At 38.9% G+C, this 16433-nt stretch overlaps 1 protein-coding gene across 2 annotated transcripts; it reads right to left on the minus strand.

The window, feature by feature from the left end:
• Positions 1-2267: 2267 nt before the first annotated feature.
• On the minus strand, positions 2268-6799 carry LOC128888904 (basic helix-loop-helix neural transcription factor TAP). Of its 2 annotated transcripts, none has more exons than XM_054146100.1 (3): positions 6580-6799; positions 4587-4784; positions 2268-4028 (listed from the first exon to the last, which is right to left on the minus strand). In XM_054146100.1, exons 2-3 carry the CDS (start codon positions 4770-4772, stop codon positions 3519-3521), a joined length of 696 nt encoding a protein of 231 aa, XP_054002075.1. In that variant the 5' UTR covers positions 4773-4784; positions 6580-6799; the 3' UTR covers positions 2268-3518. The 2 variants fall into 2 exon arrangements, with proteins under 2 accessions (XP_054002075.1, XP_054002076.1); XM_054146101.1 differs by lacking the exon at positions 6580-6799 and adding an exon at positions 5475-5601.
• Positions 6800-16433: the final 9634 nt, after the last annotated feature.

Genomic DNA, 16433 nt, shown 5'->3' on the forward strand with positions numbered 1-16433 from the left:
CAAATTTGAAAGAAAAGTTATTACTCTAATTAATACATTATTGGGCTATGTATTAAATCATGAGGAAGGAATTTATGAAAATCTATCGACGTTTTGAAAGTGTTTACACAGATTTGAAAGTACAAGTTATAAGATGACATACAAAGTAATAAGATAACGTTTTAAAATTCTATTTTAGTTTAGAGTCTAAGTTGTTTACAACGACTGTGTGTTGGACGAACCCACATTAGCGTAATTTCAGGAAATAAATCGCCCGTGTTTCCGATTTCTTATTTTCCGCCGTCGCACCCCTAAAGTTGGAAGCAGTTACGGGGTGCAGAGGCCATGGCAAAAACTGATTGAATCCCCCCAAAATCCAACACCTTTACGGCTCCTGGCCGTCTGTCGCGCTATGCACACAGTTCCATGTCGCCGACATAATGGTTCCATTGAAGCATTACCATTATTGGCGAGATTTGGGGAAACGATCGAGCGTGCTAACGGATTCGTCGCAGCTTGCAGCTTGTTTGCAAATAGGCCTTGTATACGAAATTATTGATCAAGTCGTTAAATGCGCTGAGCAATCGCTGCTGTGCTGAAAAAATATATTTTCTATCTCTCTGTACAATAAAAGCATCAGACATGGCCAATAATCTTATCTAGGTAACCTTTCCAAATAACGAAAATAAAATAATGGGTTTTAATTTAATACATATTTTTCGTATTGAACGGAACAAAATGTACGGTCAATCCGATGAATATTCATACCTTTTATGTTCATTGAAGAAGTTTGTCTAAATTAAATGATAGATGTCACGTTTCCAAATATTATACATTTTTCATTGTAAATACATATGTATGTGTAAATTTTGTTCATGTACATATTTATAAGGAAACATTGATTTGGAAACATCAAACCCATAATTTAATTTAGACAAATTTCTTCAATAGACATAGAAAGACATACTTATGGGACTAACTGTATATTAATAATTGAATTGAATATCAAATATTTTTTATCGTGTTTGAAAGTACACTAATCCAATTCTATCAAACATCGAGAAAAATCGATCGATCAAGCGCCTCCAGAGGAAAATAATTTCCATAACAAGAACAAGTGGGTGTTTCATTTTCGTTACACGGTAGCCAAGTGTTAGGAAAATAAATACCCAAGTATCGTTCCATCAAATGGAGAGGAAGCGGGACAGGGACTATCAAAATATCTGAACTGCTGAACTCAGAATGGAAAAATAATATTTGCCTGACGGTCTTGCAACTTCCATGTCGACGTCTGTTCTACCAATAATATTTATTCGCACAAGAGAATTGCGGAACTTCTATTCCTATTCTGCAATTGAGATGTGCGTTAAATAAAGGGTTCTCTAAAGCGAACTTCAGAATTTTGTTTATCGATCAAGTACAGATGGTATAGAATATATCCAACTTTTTTTTATTACAAATTCCTTTATTTTAAATTCTATTTGAAACGAATAATCCTGTAATGATTTAGTCTACGTGCAGTAAGTGAATATGATGTGTTAATTTGAGTTTAAAGGAAGACCGTGACAGGTTGCAAGGTCGATTCTTCCGATGGCAAGAGATTTTGAGCGTTTCGAAGTCACGTTCCTGATGTAATCCGACGGATTAGGCGGGTAGGCGTAATTTCAGGCGCAACTTGTGATACATCTGCCCCGCAGTGATTCCTACAAAGGACACGTGTCCTGGCACGTGTGCATTCATTCTCGAACAGGAATTCATTCCTGCAAAGTGGCTCGAGCACGCTCGTTTGTAAGACGATAACTGGTTTAAACGTAACTTTAATGTTTGCGTATCTATTCGCCCTCTTTCAAACCGTAGCTTTATTACTGAACGAAAACGTGGTTTATCTGGCATCAGTTGGACACCATGACTATGGTGTTAGATTGTTCATCGAGGAAAACGTGACTGGATCAGTGTGACCGTGATAACTATAGAATTTAATTGTATTTTTTTGTAATTTCATTCGTTGTTGGAGCCTATTTTCAGACAAAAATAATTTCATTTAAAATTTTTATTTTACGCTTGTACTGAATATAAAGATTTTATATTTCATTCTCTTATCAGTCATAGTAGTCTCATTTGTATATCAGCGATATTTTACTGAAAACTAATGCCATCGTATGAAGGTGATCAATATGACGACGGTTTTCGAGATGAAATTGATAAAGCAGAGTGGGCTAGGTAAAATATGATTTATTGATAAGATGTAAATTCTGTACAATATATATTCCCTGAATCGGTGACTTCACAATCCGATAAGAGCACTGACGGAGATGCACGCTTAAATTAACCTAAATCTAGAAACGAGGGTGGTGAGATCAAACGTTCGAGATCAACCTAAGAACATCGATGACTAGAAAAGAAAAGGAACGCGATTTTAGTACGTGTTTAAACATTCGTGAATCGTGATATCGATTCCATGGCAATGATGACGCGTCTCCAACGATCGCGAGAGTACCGAAACTAAAATCATGCTACGATCGATCTACGGCTAAAACCTTAATTCTAGAAATTCGTTGCAGATAGAATGCTCTCTTAGAAAGTAAATAACGATCATCTTTCTCGCACTGGCCTACTCTTTTTACAATCACGCGAACTAAGCTCGAACGACCAACGATTACACAAAATTGGTCGTTAGCACTTTTCGAATTTTTAAATAGGATATGCAGGCTATTGTTGATCGGAGTATAATTTACATGCAGCAGGAGAATCATGTTGCTTGTAAATTACATTGTTGTTTTAGATTCGTGAAGGATGCTGAGTCGAAAGATTCATCAGAACACTAAGAATTGAAGCTAATGGAGAAATTGAATTGTGTTTGCTACAATCTAGATAAATTCTTTGGTCTTCAGTCCTTGATAAATACTGTAAAAAATATGACACTGAAAATTTGATATAGCGTGAGTAACTAAAAATTACTGGGGACTAGTTTCTTCAGATGTACATACGAAGATGCATAGATATTTATGAGAAGTCTATTTGCTATGAAGGTACTTGCAGTCAGAAAATTTGAGGAGTACATTCTTCTAGTCTTCATTTAAATAATTTAAACCGATTGAGTTTAATTCACTACTTTGCACTGACGTCACTGATGGATTTGAGCAGGTCTTATGATCACGCTGCTCAACACAGTGTTACAATGGTGGCGATGACTCATGCAACACGCGATTACCAAACATGTTTCTAGAATATTTCCATCTTTCTCCCCTGCTTTCGTTACTTTCAAACTGCAGAGGATCCTACTTGGAAGAATCCATCATTATTCTCCCTCGCAGATGAACTTCGAACCAGAGATGGGCGAAACACGAATAACGAATAAAAAACTGGACTCATTCGTGATCCTTGTTCAGGTGATGTCATTGCCCATAAATCTAATAAAATTTCGCCCATCTTTGTAACTGTCTAGACTAACTTCTTCAACCTTCGACGATTCCCTGCACCCAGTATCCAATCTCCACCCGTCCACGAAGTCCCACGAGTTCAACGTCGCCACGAAAATTCTAAAGACACTGGTACATGCTGTTGTGCCCCATGTGATGAGGCGTCTGGAGCTGGTGCTGAGGATGGTACATCCTCTGGTCGAAACAAGGCTGATACTGCATCGGTGGACTGACGCTCTGGTCGCTGTAGCAGTCGTACTCCTGCCACTCCGGGACGAATCTCTCCTGAGGATAGGGGAATCCGGCGTGCGACGGTCCTAATCGTTTCTGAGCCGCCACCGCGCAGCTTCCTGTCGAAGATGTGATCATGTTCCCGTTTTCACCGATGCTGACGGTCACGTTCCCAACGTTTACCGTGATTTCACCAGCCTCGGCGTTTCCCAGCGTCTGGGAGAGCGCCCAGATGTAGTTGTGGGCGAACCGAAGCGTCTCGATTTTCGTCAGCTTGGTGTCTTCCGGAAAGGTGGGCAACGCCATCCTGAGCCGCTCCAAGGCGTCGTTCAGGGTGTGCATCCTGTGCCTCTCGCGATCGTTCGCCTTTATCCGACGGTTCCTTTTCAGCCTGAGCACCTGCGAGCGAATCAATAGTTGCACGTGATCATTTTGATCGATTCTCTCCATCCCGTGTCTTTCAACGTCTTTTCTTAGGTTCTTGGTGGCGAAGAACTTGGAGTGGAGGTAAATTTATAGCGGGTGAGTAGTTTCTTAGTGGGTAGATTAGACGCTACTCAGGATCAATTGGAATTTTAGTTACTTACAATTGAGCCGTTCATTACACAAATCGATTAACTCCATAGAACGAAAGTTTTAAAATTCTCTTTATAACATAAATTTAAATCAATATTGTAGACTGCATAAAACAGATGTAGTTTTCATCTAACGGTCTATGAAATTAATAAGAAAAATAGCCAAAAAATAATCGTCAATAGTGTTACAATTTTTATGTGACTATATGTGAAATATTTTAGAATGTGTTTTCAAAAATCTCAACTGTCGAACCAAATTAATTCTCTTCTAGTACTACTTAATTTTATAGTTTTTACTTGTTAGGAAGTCTTGGAAAGTGTATGTGCCCAATTAGATTACCGAGTGATGTACTTTATTACAACTTGAGGAACGCTTTCTCACCTGCGTAGGGCTCTTGCACCGCGTGTTCCTGGTCTTCTTGCGTTTCTCTTCCTTCGCCGGCGGAAACAGAGTGTCCGCTTGTATCTCGTGTTTCGGCGACTCGAAACTGACGTCGAAGCCCGAATCTGAAGAGCTTGAGAGTTCGTCGAAACCTCCTTCGCTGCAGAACGAGTACTCCGAGGACATAGCTAGTGCTTTCTGAAGAACAAATCATTTTCGAATGACTTACAAACACCAATAGAAGTTCTATCTTACATCCAAATCATTATTTTTTCATTCTTCAGCAAATACAGTGGCACATATACGATTTAGAAAATTCAGCTTAATTGTGCTTCTATTGTACAAATAAATTTCACAGCAAGAACAGACAACAAGAGAATATCAGACACTTGCAAGACATTAATCACTTTTAACAAATTCCAGGATTAATATACCCTTCTTTAAAAATTCCAATTTTCGCAGTTCTCATATTGCATCAAATTTACTTGCTTAAATGTTTATGGGCTCACGCAACTTTCAAGTTACATACTAATATATCAATATTTTACTAAATAATTTTACTTTCAAGTTACATACTAATATATCAATATTTTACTAAATAATTTTACTTTCAAGTTACATACTAATATATCAATATTTTACTAAATAATTTTACTTTTCTCATAAAAATCTCTCTAATAACCATGAATAACATCAATGACGGTTGGCAGGACGATCAACTTTAAATATCAAAGTAAATGCCTTTACTTTAGAAAAAAATTAAGCCCATGGAGGGTAATGTCACTATCACCACCAAAAAGTGAATCATGGTAATGTTCCAGGCTCTAAATATCACTGAAGTTTTCCAAGTTTTAAACTAGGGAACCAATTCACCCGAAACAACCTTACTTGATGAATTAATCGAGGAGGACGATCCTTCTTGAATTTATCCAGATTGATCACTTGGCACAAAACCGATGAGTTTCGTGCAATTTTAACGAAACTGTCGCGCGTGATATTCTTTTCACGGCATAGCCGAGCGAGCCGTGTGCAGCGGGCGGAAAAAGGAAATAAGAAACGTGGACTGTTCTAGGCGGGGTACAATTTGGTACTGTGAAAGTGGCATGGGGCTCTTAGAGCATATATACTGCCCCGGGGGTATTTTGCCCCCTCCACAAGGGCGGGTCGGCCTCTATGGGGCACCGTACCAAGAGTTCACCCCATAATCACGACGGAGGGGCACCTAACGTTCTCCCCACCACTATCCGTGTATGCGTTAGACGCGTGCCACCGGCGATGTAGTCGTTCAGTTTAGGAGATTAGAGGTTTTTAGGGCGATTACACCTCTTTACGGATCTTATGCGAAGATGAATGCAGAGTTCTGTGGCGTATTAGCGAAATTGTTGTTGTGAGAACGTTTAGGGGCAAGAGTACTCAGCTCTTGGAGATTTATACATTTAAAATGTTGCATTTTTTAAGGATTTAATAACTCGACGTTCGATATTTTATTTCACTCTACAGTATTTGATACATAAAATGTTATAGACAGATACAAGATGTTTGGTATTTTTATACTGAAAGTTGATGGCTCTAATAATAATATTACTTTGCGAAAAATGATTTACTTTCTATCGCTACAATTTTAAGTGGTTTAAACGCCTTGCAATACTTGCCAGGTGTACCACTCTGTATAGTGGGTTCTCAATGGAAAGGCGCTCGTGCAGTGCCTCCAAGAGTACATACGTTTACTTACAGTCAGTCCCATGCATATTCGTACTCTTTGTGTTTGTGTCGATATACATATTTATGATGAAACACTTATTTAAAAACATCGAACATATTATTTTATTTAGACAAACTTCTTTAATAGACAGAGAGAGAGTACGCATATGCATGAGACTGACTGTATACACACGTGTACTGGAGATATAAAAATAATAAAAAAAGAATAAAGGATACAAAATGTTGCACTTGACAGTAAACTAGTAATGTGAAATAAATTTTTTAATCTTACTTGAGTTACTATGTAGAAAATCGTGCGCGATTCACCGCGATCAAGTTGAAATTTTCAAGCTCAGATCGTCGTTCCACACTGCCCCAGGATGTATGGTTGAAAATAAGTGGCCGATAATCTAATAAAACCAACCGTGGCCATATGTCGCATTCGCTAATCAGCTGATAATGTCCGGGACATCGCTATAGAAACGAGCAGGTAGGTCAACTCGCCTAAGCGAGCTTTCTAGCTGGGAGCAATTCCTACAATTAATCGATGGCGATTAGGTCTATCCCACTCCCAACCTTCTAATATTTAATTACAACATATTTAACAGTGAGGAATTTTTACTAACCTACCAATGTAAGTAAAGCTACTGGTCACGTTTTGTAACATATTAGATCATCCTAAAAATTCATGCCTCTTGTACTTTTGCTACTCAAATTAATATGTGAAATTGCACACACTCTATAAAAATTGGCGATACTCAAACAACATGATAACTCTACTTTCTTCGGTCTAATAAAAATTTAATCATGGAATACTATTGATCCATCGTTTCATAATTTCGACGGATCTCGAGTCACTTCTGTTCAATCGTACACACCGGAAGAGCTAATCCCAGACCTAGTCCTCGGGAACTATGCTATTGCACTCGAGTACACGCACTTTCCTGGCTCCCACGAAATATCAGTGTGCAGAGGGATCACCAGTAGCGCGATAGGGCAATCTCTAATCGATGGTTTCGTCAAGTATTGATGCCCGTCAATCACAGCCACGGCCAGTTACTCAAAAAGGTGATTCGATCGAGAAACCGTGCAGGTATTTCCACGTGACGTCCAATTGGTCACATTCTCTTGGACTTTGTGCCCCTTTTCGTCACTGGAGGAATACGCAATATTAGCTAAGAATGGAGCGAAAAAATCAGGCCCACGCACAGTGTGATATGTATTCCAGCGATCTAGCGAGACAAAACTTATGTGGTCCGATATTTCGGAAATTATTAGCTCGTCCACACACGAAGCTACTCAAAAGAAACGTAATTGGTTGGTGACTGAAATCGCAAATTAGTTACTTATTTGTTAGTAATGATTTTGAACATTTTTAGAAAAAGCATCTACCACTGTCCGCGCGGTGTAATATTACGGCAAAGTCATATTCTCGGTCATTGCTTGAACAAATATTGTTAATAATTAATGTAACTATTGTCAGAAATTAATTTTTAGTTCTTCCAGTTAACAGATATAACGATATAGAAAAATTTCTCACGATTACTGTGTTCGATGAATGCTTATTCTGAACCGTGATTGCACCAACTAAATATTAATATCTGACAGTAGTGAAAATAATTATTAACAAGACTTATTATTTAAACAATGATGGGGAATATGATTTTGCTGTGATATTAATGTTTCTCGATAAATTCATCGAGCTGTCGAATCAACAGCCACGCGGTTGTTGTTTGCCCTTGCCCCACTCTTGTTCGAGAGCGAGCCGCGACCCTCGACACAGGTATGCGAAAGGTGAGAGATCATTCGTCGTTGATCCTTCGATCGATATGGATCTCGCGATCGCGCGTCCATGTCACGCGCCCCTCCTATTTGTAGTTTCCCTTAGTATTAGCTTGGCTTGGTATTGGTTGTGGGTATCTTAGTTTGGTTTGGTTAGTTTTAAGGCATGGATGTACGAGTGTCTGTTCTCTGCCAAATAATTATTAATCATTTGTTCAATTCCTTTGTTTGTTCGTAAGTCCATATTGGACTCGCAACTCCGTTCTCCATTTCGGTCACTGTTACTTCATGTCATAAGTGAAGTAACTGTGTAACTGGACAGAAAGGTCGGTTGGCGTCCTCCTGGTGAATCTGTATTCGATAAGAAGACAATCGGCTCCTTCGGATCGGTTCTCTACTCCCTGTATTACCATCTGGTGTAGTCTAGGCTCCCGGCGCAATGCAGTGAGTCCAAAGCGCAGTGAAACGGATGCAAGTCGGGTCCCATAGTGGCTCCCAGTTGGGTGCAGGGTGTGGAGGACTGATTCGGAGGCGTCGGTCGACTTCCTCTCGAGTCAGATCCAACAAGAGGAAACGGGACTGACTCAGTAAGTCCGTTACATGGTCGTGCCGTGTCGCGATTTCCATTTAGCTTCCATTTAATTCAAATAATTATTTGGCAGAGTCAGACATAGACTTTGGAAATCGAAGGGAATTTTCTTTTCCTTTGATTTTCATAGTTACGCACTTAGTATTAAGCTCGTTAACTCTATGTAGAGGGAGATCGAAGGAGCTTTGATTCCTTCTATCTCCGGGTCTCCAGTCGCAGCAACCTCTACGTGGTGAGACCTGGTAATCGGTATTATTCGTGACGAACAATCATTCGTCACGAATAATAGCGAGCTAATGGCTGCTTACTTGTAATAAGATCGTTAGATATAAAATGTGCAAAGTGTAAAGTGTAAAGTGAGATTAGATTTAGATTAGCAATTATATAATCAGTTTTCAGAAAAATTCATTTTTATAAATTATATATTAATATATTTTTATTGCAAAATGTTAGTCAATTTTCACAACAATTTGTACATTTAAACTACACTTTATGCTACGAAATACGTATTTTCTGAAATTTTGTTTTCTTGCATTAAAGAAAATTATTCTACTTGTAATGTACTACTGTGATCAAAAAATAGCAAGACTTTTTGATACAAATTTAATACATCTATTAATAATTAATTATACCTTATTTTTTGGAATAACATTTACATTTTCTGGTAAAAAGGACATTCTATTATTGATTTGTAATATCCATAAACACATTTAAAACATTTCGACAACTACCGTTTGTCCCGCTAGATCGCTGAAATATCACACTGTGCTACGCGTAGCCTGTTTGCATAACGATTTGTTATCGACGGTATATTCGCGTATTCTAAGTGTATTATCAATAATTTATTTCATCGAAAACAAACAGATTTCGCTCCCGACACGGAAATCACCGTTCACTTCCGACCAGCGGCCGTTCAACGTGATTTACGACCATGTTTGATATATGATGGCGCGGTGAAATGAAAATGTACACCTAGGAGTTCAATATTAAATTTAAAGAATAAGAGATATATGATTCTGTGCCATATTTGTATGCATTTGAGAAAGTCTTGAATATTAAAATACAATAAATAACATAAACATCAGCTGAGGTGTAAATTATAATCACAACTTCCTGCAAGCAAGTAGTACTAAAACAGTTTCATTGGCGTTTCATATAAGCTTCAATATTACACGCCTAATACACTTTTGATTAAAATCAATATTTATGGACTTGTCAAACTTGTTTCAATTTTTTCATACCAGTCCTCTATTTGTCTCGATATCGCAGATAGTAAATCACTCGATTAATCATAACTGCGCGTCGACGGGGTGAAACCCTATAATTAATAACTACTTTAAATTATTTCTCTTGCAACTTGAAAGTTGCGAAGGTTCGATGAAAGTTCAACGACTATGATGCTTCGTTTGCTGCGAAAGGAGACAGGTACTTGTTTCTTTTTCCAATTCCTGATAGGAGGTAGCTTGAAATACGTAAATAAGCTTGGCATGTTTTTAAGTTCAACGACTATGATGCTTCGTTTGTTGCGAAAGGAGACAGATACTTGTTTCTTTTTCCAATTCCTGGTAGGAGGTAGCTTGAAATACGTAAATAAGCTTGGCATGCTTTTAACCTTCTCCCCGATGAGCGATAATAGTTCCTGTTCTACGTATTACATAGCATCGCCGATGTACGATAACAGTTCAGATCACGCGAGCACGGTAATTGCATTTGCCGGCAGTTACAGGTTTTCGCGCGAAATTTCCAGCGTATCATAAACGAAAGATGGATAATGACGCATTTGATGAGTGAAAATTATGAAACTGTTTGACCATAAGATTTGCATAATTACAGTGCTTCCTACCTATAATTTCTTGAACACCCGAGTCATTTGCATCTGTTTATCATTGTTTGCTTTTTCTGAGCAATATGATTGATACGCGCTAGAAGAAGCTCTATATTTATTTATTCAATATAGGTTACATTAACCACCACAATGTGTTACATTCTCGACATTCGATATTAATCTGTATAAATGAATCGTCTAAAGCGGTATACACATAATCGTATGTAACTTTTACATTTTTGAAATGAATAAAAATTAATGTAATTTCTTTTCGAGCACCTTCTATTCTCTATAGGTCGTAAATTTTCGATTGGTTACGATTGCATCCTGCTGTTGAGGTTCACCTCTTCAAAGATAAAATAGGTTGTACGAGGTCGATCGAGCTCGATCGCGAGCCATCAATGGAATTGATGCTACGTGATTTGCATGATACGGTTTGATACGATTCGATCGACTCTATCGAACTGACACTAAACGAGAGCCGTGCATAATGCCACACTTTACGGGACGCATTTGCGTACAAATTTATTCAATCTTATATTACATTACAAAATTTACATTCTTGTAGGATTATTATACAAAAATGTGATATTCATGCAGATAAATTAATATCAAAATTTCTCGATATAATATTGATATTGAAATTCCTATATAATAAGCTTTTATTTAAAATTCTCAAGCTTTTAATTCTCGAGGACACTTAATAAATCCAAGTGTCCTCGGAAATTAAAAGTTTGAGAATTTAAAAAATGTATATAGAAGCTTATTATATAGAAATTTTGAATATTAATATTGTATCAAACAATTTTGAATATCACACTTTTGAATAATAATCAAACAAGAATCCAAAATATGTAACGTGATATAAGATTAAATTATTATTGAATTTATTAACTCTCGATATAAAATATATTCGTTTACCTAAAAATAACGTCTACGGTAGAACTTCGTTTTTTAAGGCAGCATCGACCCCCTAAACGTGTCCGTACGTACCCTCTCCTGCGAAAGGTACCAACCCTTTTCACACTTTGAAAATTCGTACCGTTTCGTCTATAAAAGGTCGGCGTGAAATCGACGCCGTTTCAGACACATGTTCGATTTGCCCGCGGAAATATTGGGAATTACACGAAAGATTTGCTACCCGGTGCGTGCAGAATCGAAAATCAAATAATAAAAAAAAGGGGCGTGAGGGAACAACGAGAACGAAATTGTCGAACAGGAGAAAAGGGTTCGTGGAAGGCTCCGGTAACGATTCGCTCTAATTGGATAATTTATCGCGGACATCGATAAATAATACTTGTACAGTTGGTCGCGCAGGCCTCGTGTCACGGATCGTTCTGGTTTTCCGCTTAATTTATGTACGTCCTTCCGTTAATTTCATGATTATGGGAATAACAGATCTCCTGCATCGCTGGAAAACATATTCAGTTACATAAATTCATAAGTCGAAAATTAATTTTGATGATACCATGCAAGCGAGCTATTATTTACACTCAAAGCAAGACATGTGTCATGAAATGAAGTAAATTTCTTTTGAAAATTTTTGGACACCTAAAAGGAAATTTAACAAAAAATTAACTCTACAATCCTCATACTAACAGCCTCTCGCATCACTTAATAAATTAACCTCTGGAAATCTTGGACTAACATACGATCAAAAAATGACCCAAGGTGTTAGAGGCTCAGAAGACCGTTCGAGTATGCTCGGCTATAGTAGCATCGATCGCCTTAAAAGGTTTTGCCTGGCAAAGGCATGCGTCGTGAGAAGTGGGTTAACTAACTGGCAACACCCATGTTTCGTATAGTTCACGGGAGTTTTCCCAGACCTGTAACGAGCACCGAGTTAAACCTCGTCTGGCGTAAGAAAGATGGAAGACGTCGGTGATCTTTCTGCAAGACACGCTTTATCCCACGGCTTTCTTCCTTTTACCTCACGACAATGCTGGCTTCTATGAACGCGCAGATGCGATCGCTTACGTTGGCTATCATTGTGTTACACGTGACACCGTAATGTTACGACAGACGGATAAAGGTGAGGTAACGATGATGGGTGAGAGAAAAGAGGATAAACTCTTCTCTCGCCCGCTACTGAGAGTTTAATCATGCCAAACAGTTCGCGGTTGTCATTAAGTACTGTTAATCAGATCGCCACGAAATACCCGCAATTACAGAACTGTGAAGTATTATTGCGATGAGAACGCTATTTTTTTTTCACGAATACTGTAATGGCAGGAAGTGCGTCGTAATTTCTACAGGAAGAAATTAAAGTAAGGTTGTTGTTTAATATGCGGTGTTCGGAAATTATTGCATTGTTATTTTTCTTAGATTTTAATTTGGGAATCTCAAGTTAGCTTAATAGATTCATATTATGGTATACTTAGTAACTCTTTCAGTGCCAGAGGAAATTTTCATACACATACGAGAAATGCCGTGCAATTTTAAACAGAGATGCATGATTGTAAACAAAAATGTATATTTCGTTCAATTTTATTTTAAGATTCATCAAATTCTTGCACGATATTAAAAACATTTTAGTCTTCCTTTATTACTGAAACAATAAAAATGAAACGTTATAGATTTAACAAAAAATAAATTTATTAGATATAGACGTTACTTTCGTAAGACAAAATTGATTTTTTAATGAGTTATAGCACTTACGTTCGAGCAGTGATATATCTCTTGGCCTTTTTTGCAAATGTATGAAGGAGCGATATATCGCCCCTTGGGACTCAAAGGGTTAATAGTTCGCGTGGTATACGTTTTACACTCCGTTTCATAAAAGTATACTCGGACATCTTGCGAATAGAACCATCTTTCACGATGTTTCCAATTAGCCTAACTCTTCCACGACGCTCTATATTCCATTCACGCTTCCGAAACTCTTCTCAACTGACATTTAGACTTCGTAGGTGCTCCCGGTTAGACATGCCTCTGAGAATGTCTCGACCTTCGACGTAAACGCTCGGTATACGTATAAGAGCGATTATTCTGCACTTCTGCTTGTGATAACCATCAGGAACAAGCATGCCTCGACGAAGCTATTTTCCCTTCGAAAATCTGCGTGGACGATGCCAAGCGGATGCAGGAGGAATCGTCCGACTAAATGGGGGAAACAATCTCTGTCCGACTTTTGAGAGTCTGCGGATACTTTATCGTCGGAGGTGGAGCTGTTCGCCTCGGCCTTTGGTAACTGTACACGTCCCCTTCTCGTCTTTCCAGCAACGTCCTTCTCTGCCCGCCACGTTCTCTTCTTCTCCTTCCTCCTTCGATGTCCTCCTTCCCGCCATCCTGTTTGCACGACCTTTCCACGAGCCACGGATCCTTCCATTTGCCGCTCGCCGTATTCTCGATGAAGCGCGTGCACTCGAAGACGTCGGGATGGACGTCGCTTTTCATTCTTCTCGACTTGGAAGATGAGTTTGTCACACTGTACACTCCCTTTCACTCTCGTTTCTTGCACTTCGAAACGGTTTGCACGGGGACGCATCGGAGATGTGGATGGCAGTTGTGATGTAAATGAAGTTATTCTAAGTGAGGAAGGGTAAGATTCCAGATTTAAAGATTTAAGAAAATTATAATTTAAGAAAATTCACAAATTATAGAAAGTGCACGTATAAAGTGAACTATTCCATCTATGGTTATGTAATTTTTAGATTACAAAAGATATTGCAAAATGTCTGAATCTTGAGACACCAAAAATCTCGTTTGCTCTGCCTTCAAATTAGTCCAATTTTCATCTTCAACATTCTTCCATATCTTTCGCAATGTTAAACTTGTATATTTGTATGAAGTAAATTAGTGGCTTTAATATAATGGGTGATTTCTCCCTCAACGATGAAAAGTATCAACTGGTTATAGTTTTAAGTTTGGCCCAACAAATACTTGTGTAATTATTATTAAAAATCGTAATCTGACAGTTCAGAGCGTTTCTTTGTAGCGCCGTCACGCTCGTCGCTCGCGCACGTGTGCGGTTTTCAGCGAACACGCTCGGCAATACGTTGCACCGTGTTGAATGCAGTCCCGTTTCCTTGTTCTCGAGCGATGCATAACAAGGATGCAATCTGGCGATACGATCAGCATTGTTAGGCTCTGGTTTAAATTTGGAGAAAGCAGTAAAATCGGTCATCGCCGTGTTTCGTAAGACTCGCGGTAATCCTTAATTACTGACGCTGCCAAGGAGTGTATTAACCTATTCGCTGCTGAATTGATTCGTACCAGAAAAACTACTTATCGGTGGTGAACAGATTAAACGACGCAATTTATTTATAGGTTGAAGTACTCCAGATACCTGGAGGACGTTGTGATTTCTTCGAATGGGAACGCGCACTTTCATACAGTTGAAATTGCAGCTTCAGTAAAGACTGACACTCAATACGGGGAATAATTATGTCACCCTCAGCACGTTGAACATGCGATGGAAGTCGCAGGCGACATATGATATTTGCCAGGTGACAATCTTCTCTTAAGATGGTATTTCTAAAACAATTAATACCAACGTTCATATTGATAATCTAGTTCAAGTACAAAGATAATCATCACATTCTAAAATTGATATGCAGCTTCATACCAAATCGCTACACTGGAAATAAATTAAATATAAATTGGCAACTTGTATCAATTCATTTAACATTGATAATAATTTGAAGCCCGACCCTTGACTTTGAAATAAAATGATAACTTGACCTTTGAGCTATGGAAAGTTACCCATGTCTGATTAAGACGAGTCCACGAGTGTTCCGCAATTACTGTTGCCATCTCCCGCGATCAGTTTTAGGTCCGAATTTTATTGATCATGCTCTATCGCGCCGTTTCGCGGCAGAAATGGCGAGGGAGACTCGTTATCCCTTGCTCGGGCTCAAGTTTTCCAAGAACGCGTGTCTTCCTCGTTCCACAGGCGCTCTTATCGGCGATCGAAGAGGAATGCACTGAAACGTTGCCAGCGAAACGATAAACGCTTGGACGGAATTACTGGTTACTGGTCTCAGATTATCGAGCGGGTGCACGCGTCCCGAGGGATGCGAGGAAGCTCTACGCGTAAGTATGCGCCTCACGTGGCTTCCGTAAGTGTGTCGTGCAGCGTTTCCGGTAAGACGCTTCGGTGCTTCCAGGTTGCATCGCGTGTGCCCACGGCAAACTCGTTCCGTAGAACACGGTTACACGATAAATTACGTATGTAAGAATTAACGCTTCGAGGCGAAAAAAATCATAACTCAAGCTGCTGAAAATACCGTCACAATGCTTATTTAGCCTCAAAATTAATGTAAATCGAATTAATATATCGAATAATATACTTTGTGAAAAGATTTATGTACTCATAGTAAATTTGGAGGAAAAAATCATGCATGAAAGGGTAAGCTTACTCGAAAGGTGGGCAGATGTTTACTCACCTTACTCCAAAATTAAGGTGGTTGACTATCTTAAACCAGAAGTACATTTTTATTTGTGTTCTTTTAATTTTGAGGAGACTCAAGCTTGAAAGTATCATTCTTCGAAAGCTACACATCTTCTCTTTTACCATATAGTGCAACATCACTAGGTGAGTTTTTAACTCACCTAACTCCAAAATGCAGGGGGTTGATTATTTCTCACCAGAAGTACATTTCTTTTCGTTTTCTTCCAAGTTTGTAAAAACTCAGGCTTTAGAACCACCAGCCTACGAAAAGTATACATAATTTTTTTCAGTATACAGTGCAACGACATCGCACGAAATTCCTAAGCTGCGACGGTCTCGATCTCGATCCCTTCCGTGTCGGATCCACGCACAATCCACGGCCATGATGGAACCACGAAAGAGACTCACCTGGACTCAACTGGCACGTCGAGGTACAAAAGAATTAAAAAGGTTCGCCCCCCTTTCGCTCGCAGTTACGGGGCACGGACTGTAGTCTCTCCTTCAACGAGCTGTTTCTCTCTCTCCCATTCCTTCCACTCCCATAGCAGAGGCCGCATA

The sequence above is a fragment of the Hylaeus anthracinus genome, unplaced genomic scaffold (genome assembly GCF_026225885.1).
Source record: "Hylaeus anthracinus isolate JK02 unplaced genomic scaffold, UHH_iyHylAnth1.0_haploid 11994, whole genome shotgun sequence".
Lineage (NCBI taxonomy): Eukaryota > Metazoa > Arthropoda > Insecta > Hymenoptera > Colletidae > Hylaeus > Hylaeus anthracinus.

Bases quoted from the DNA above. Each gene is read 5' to 3' on its own strand.
- LOC128888904 (XM_054146100.1), bottom strand. From the start codon at position 4,772: ATGTCCTCGGAGTACTCGTTCTGCAGCGAAGGAGGTTTCGACGAACTC. The intron at 4,029-4,586 runs GTGAGAAAGCGT...ATTCGCTCGCAG, and splicing joins GGTGCAAGAGCCCTACGCAG to GTGCTCAGGCTGAAAAGGAA.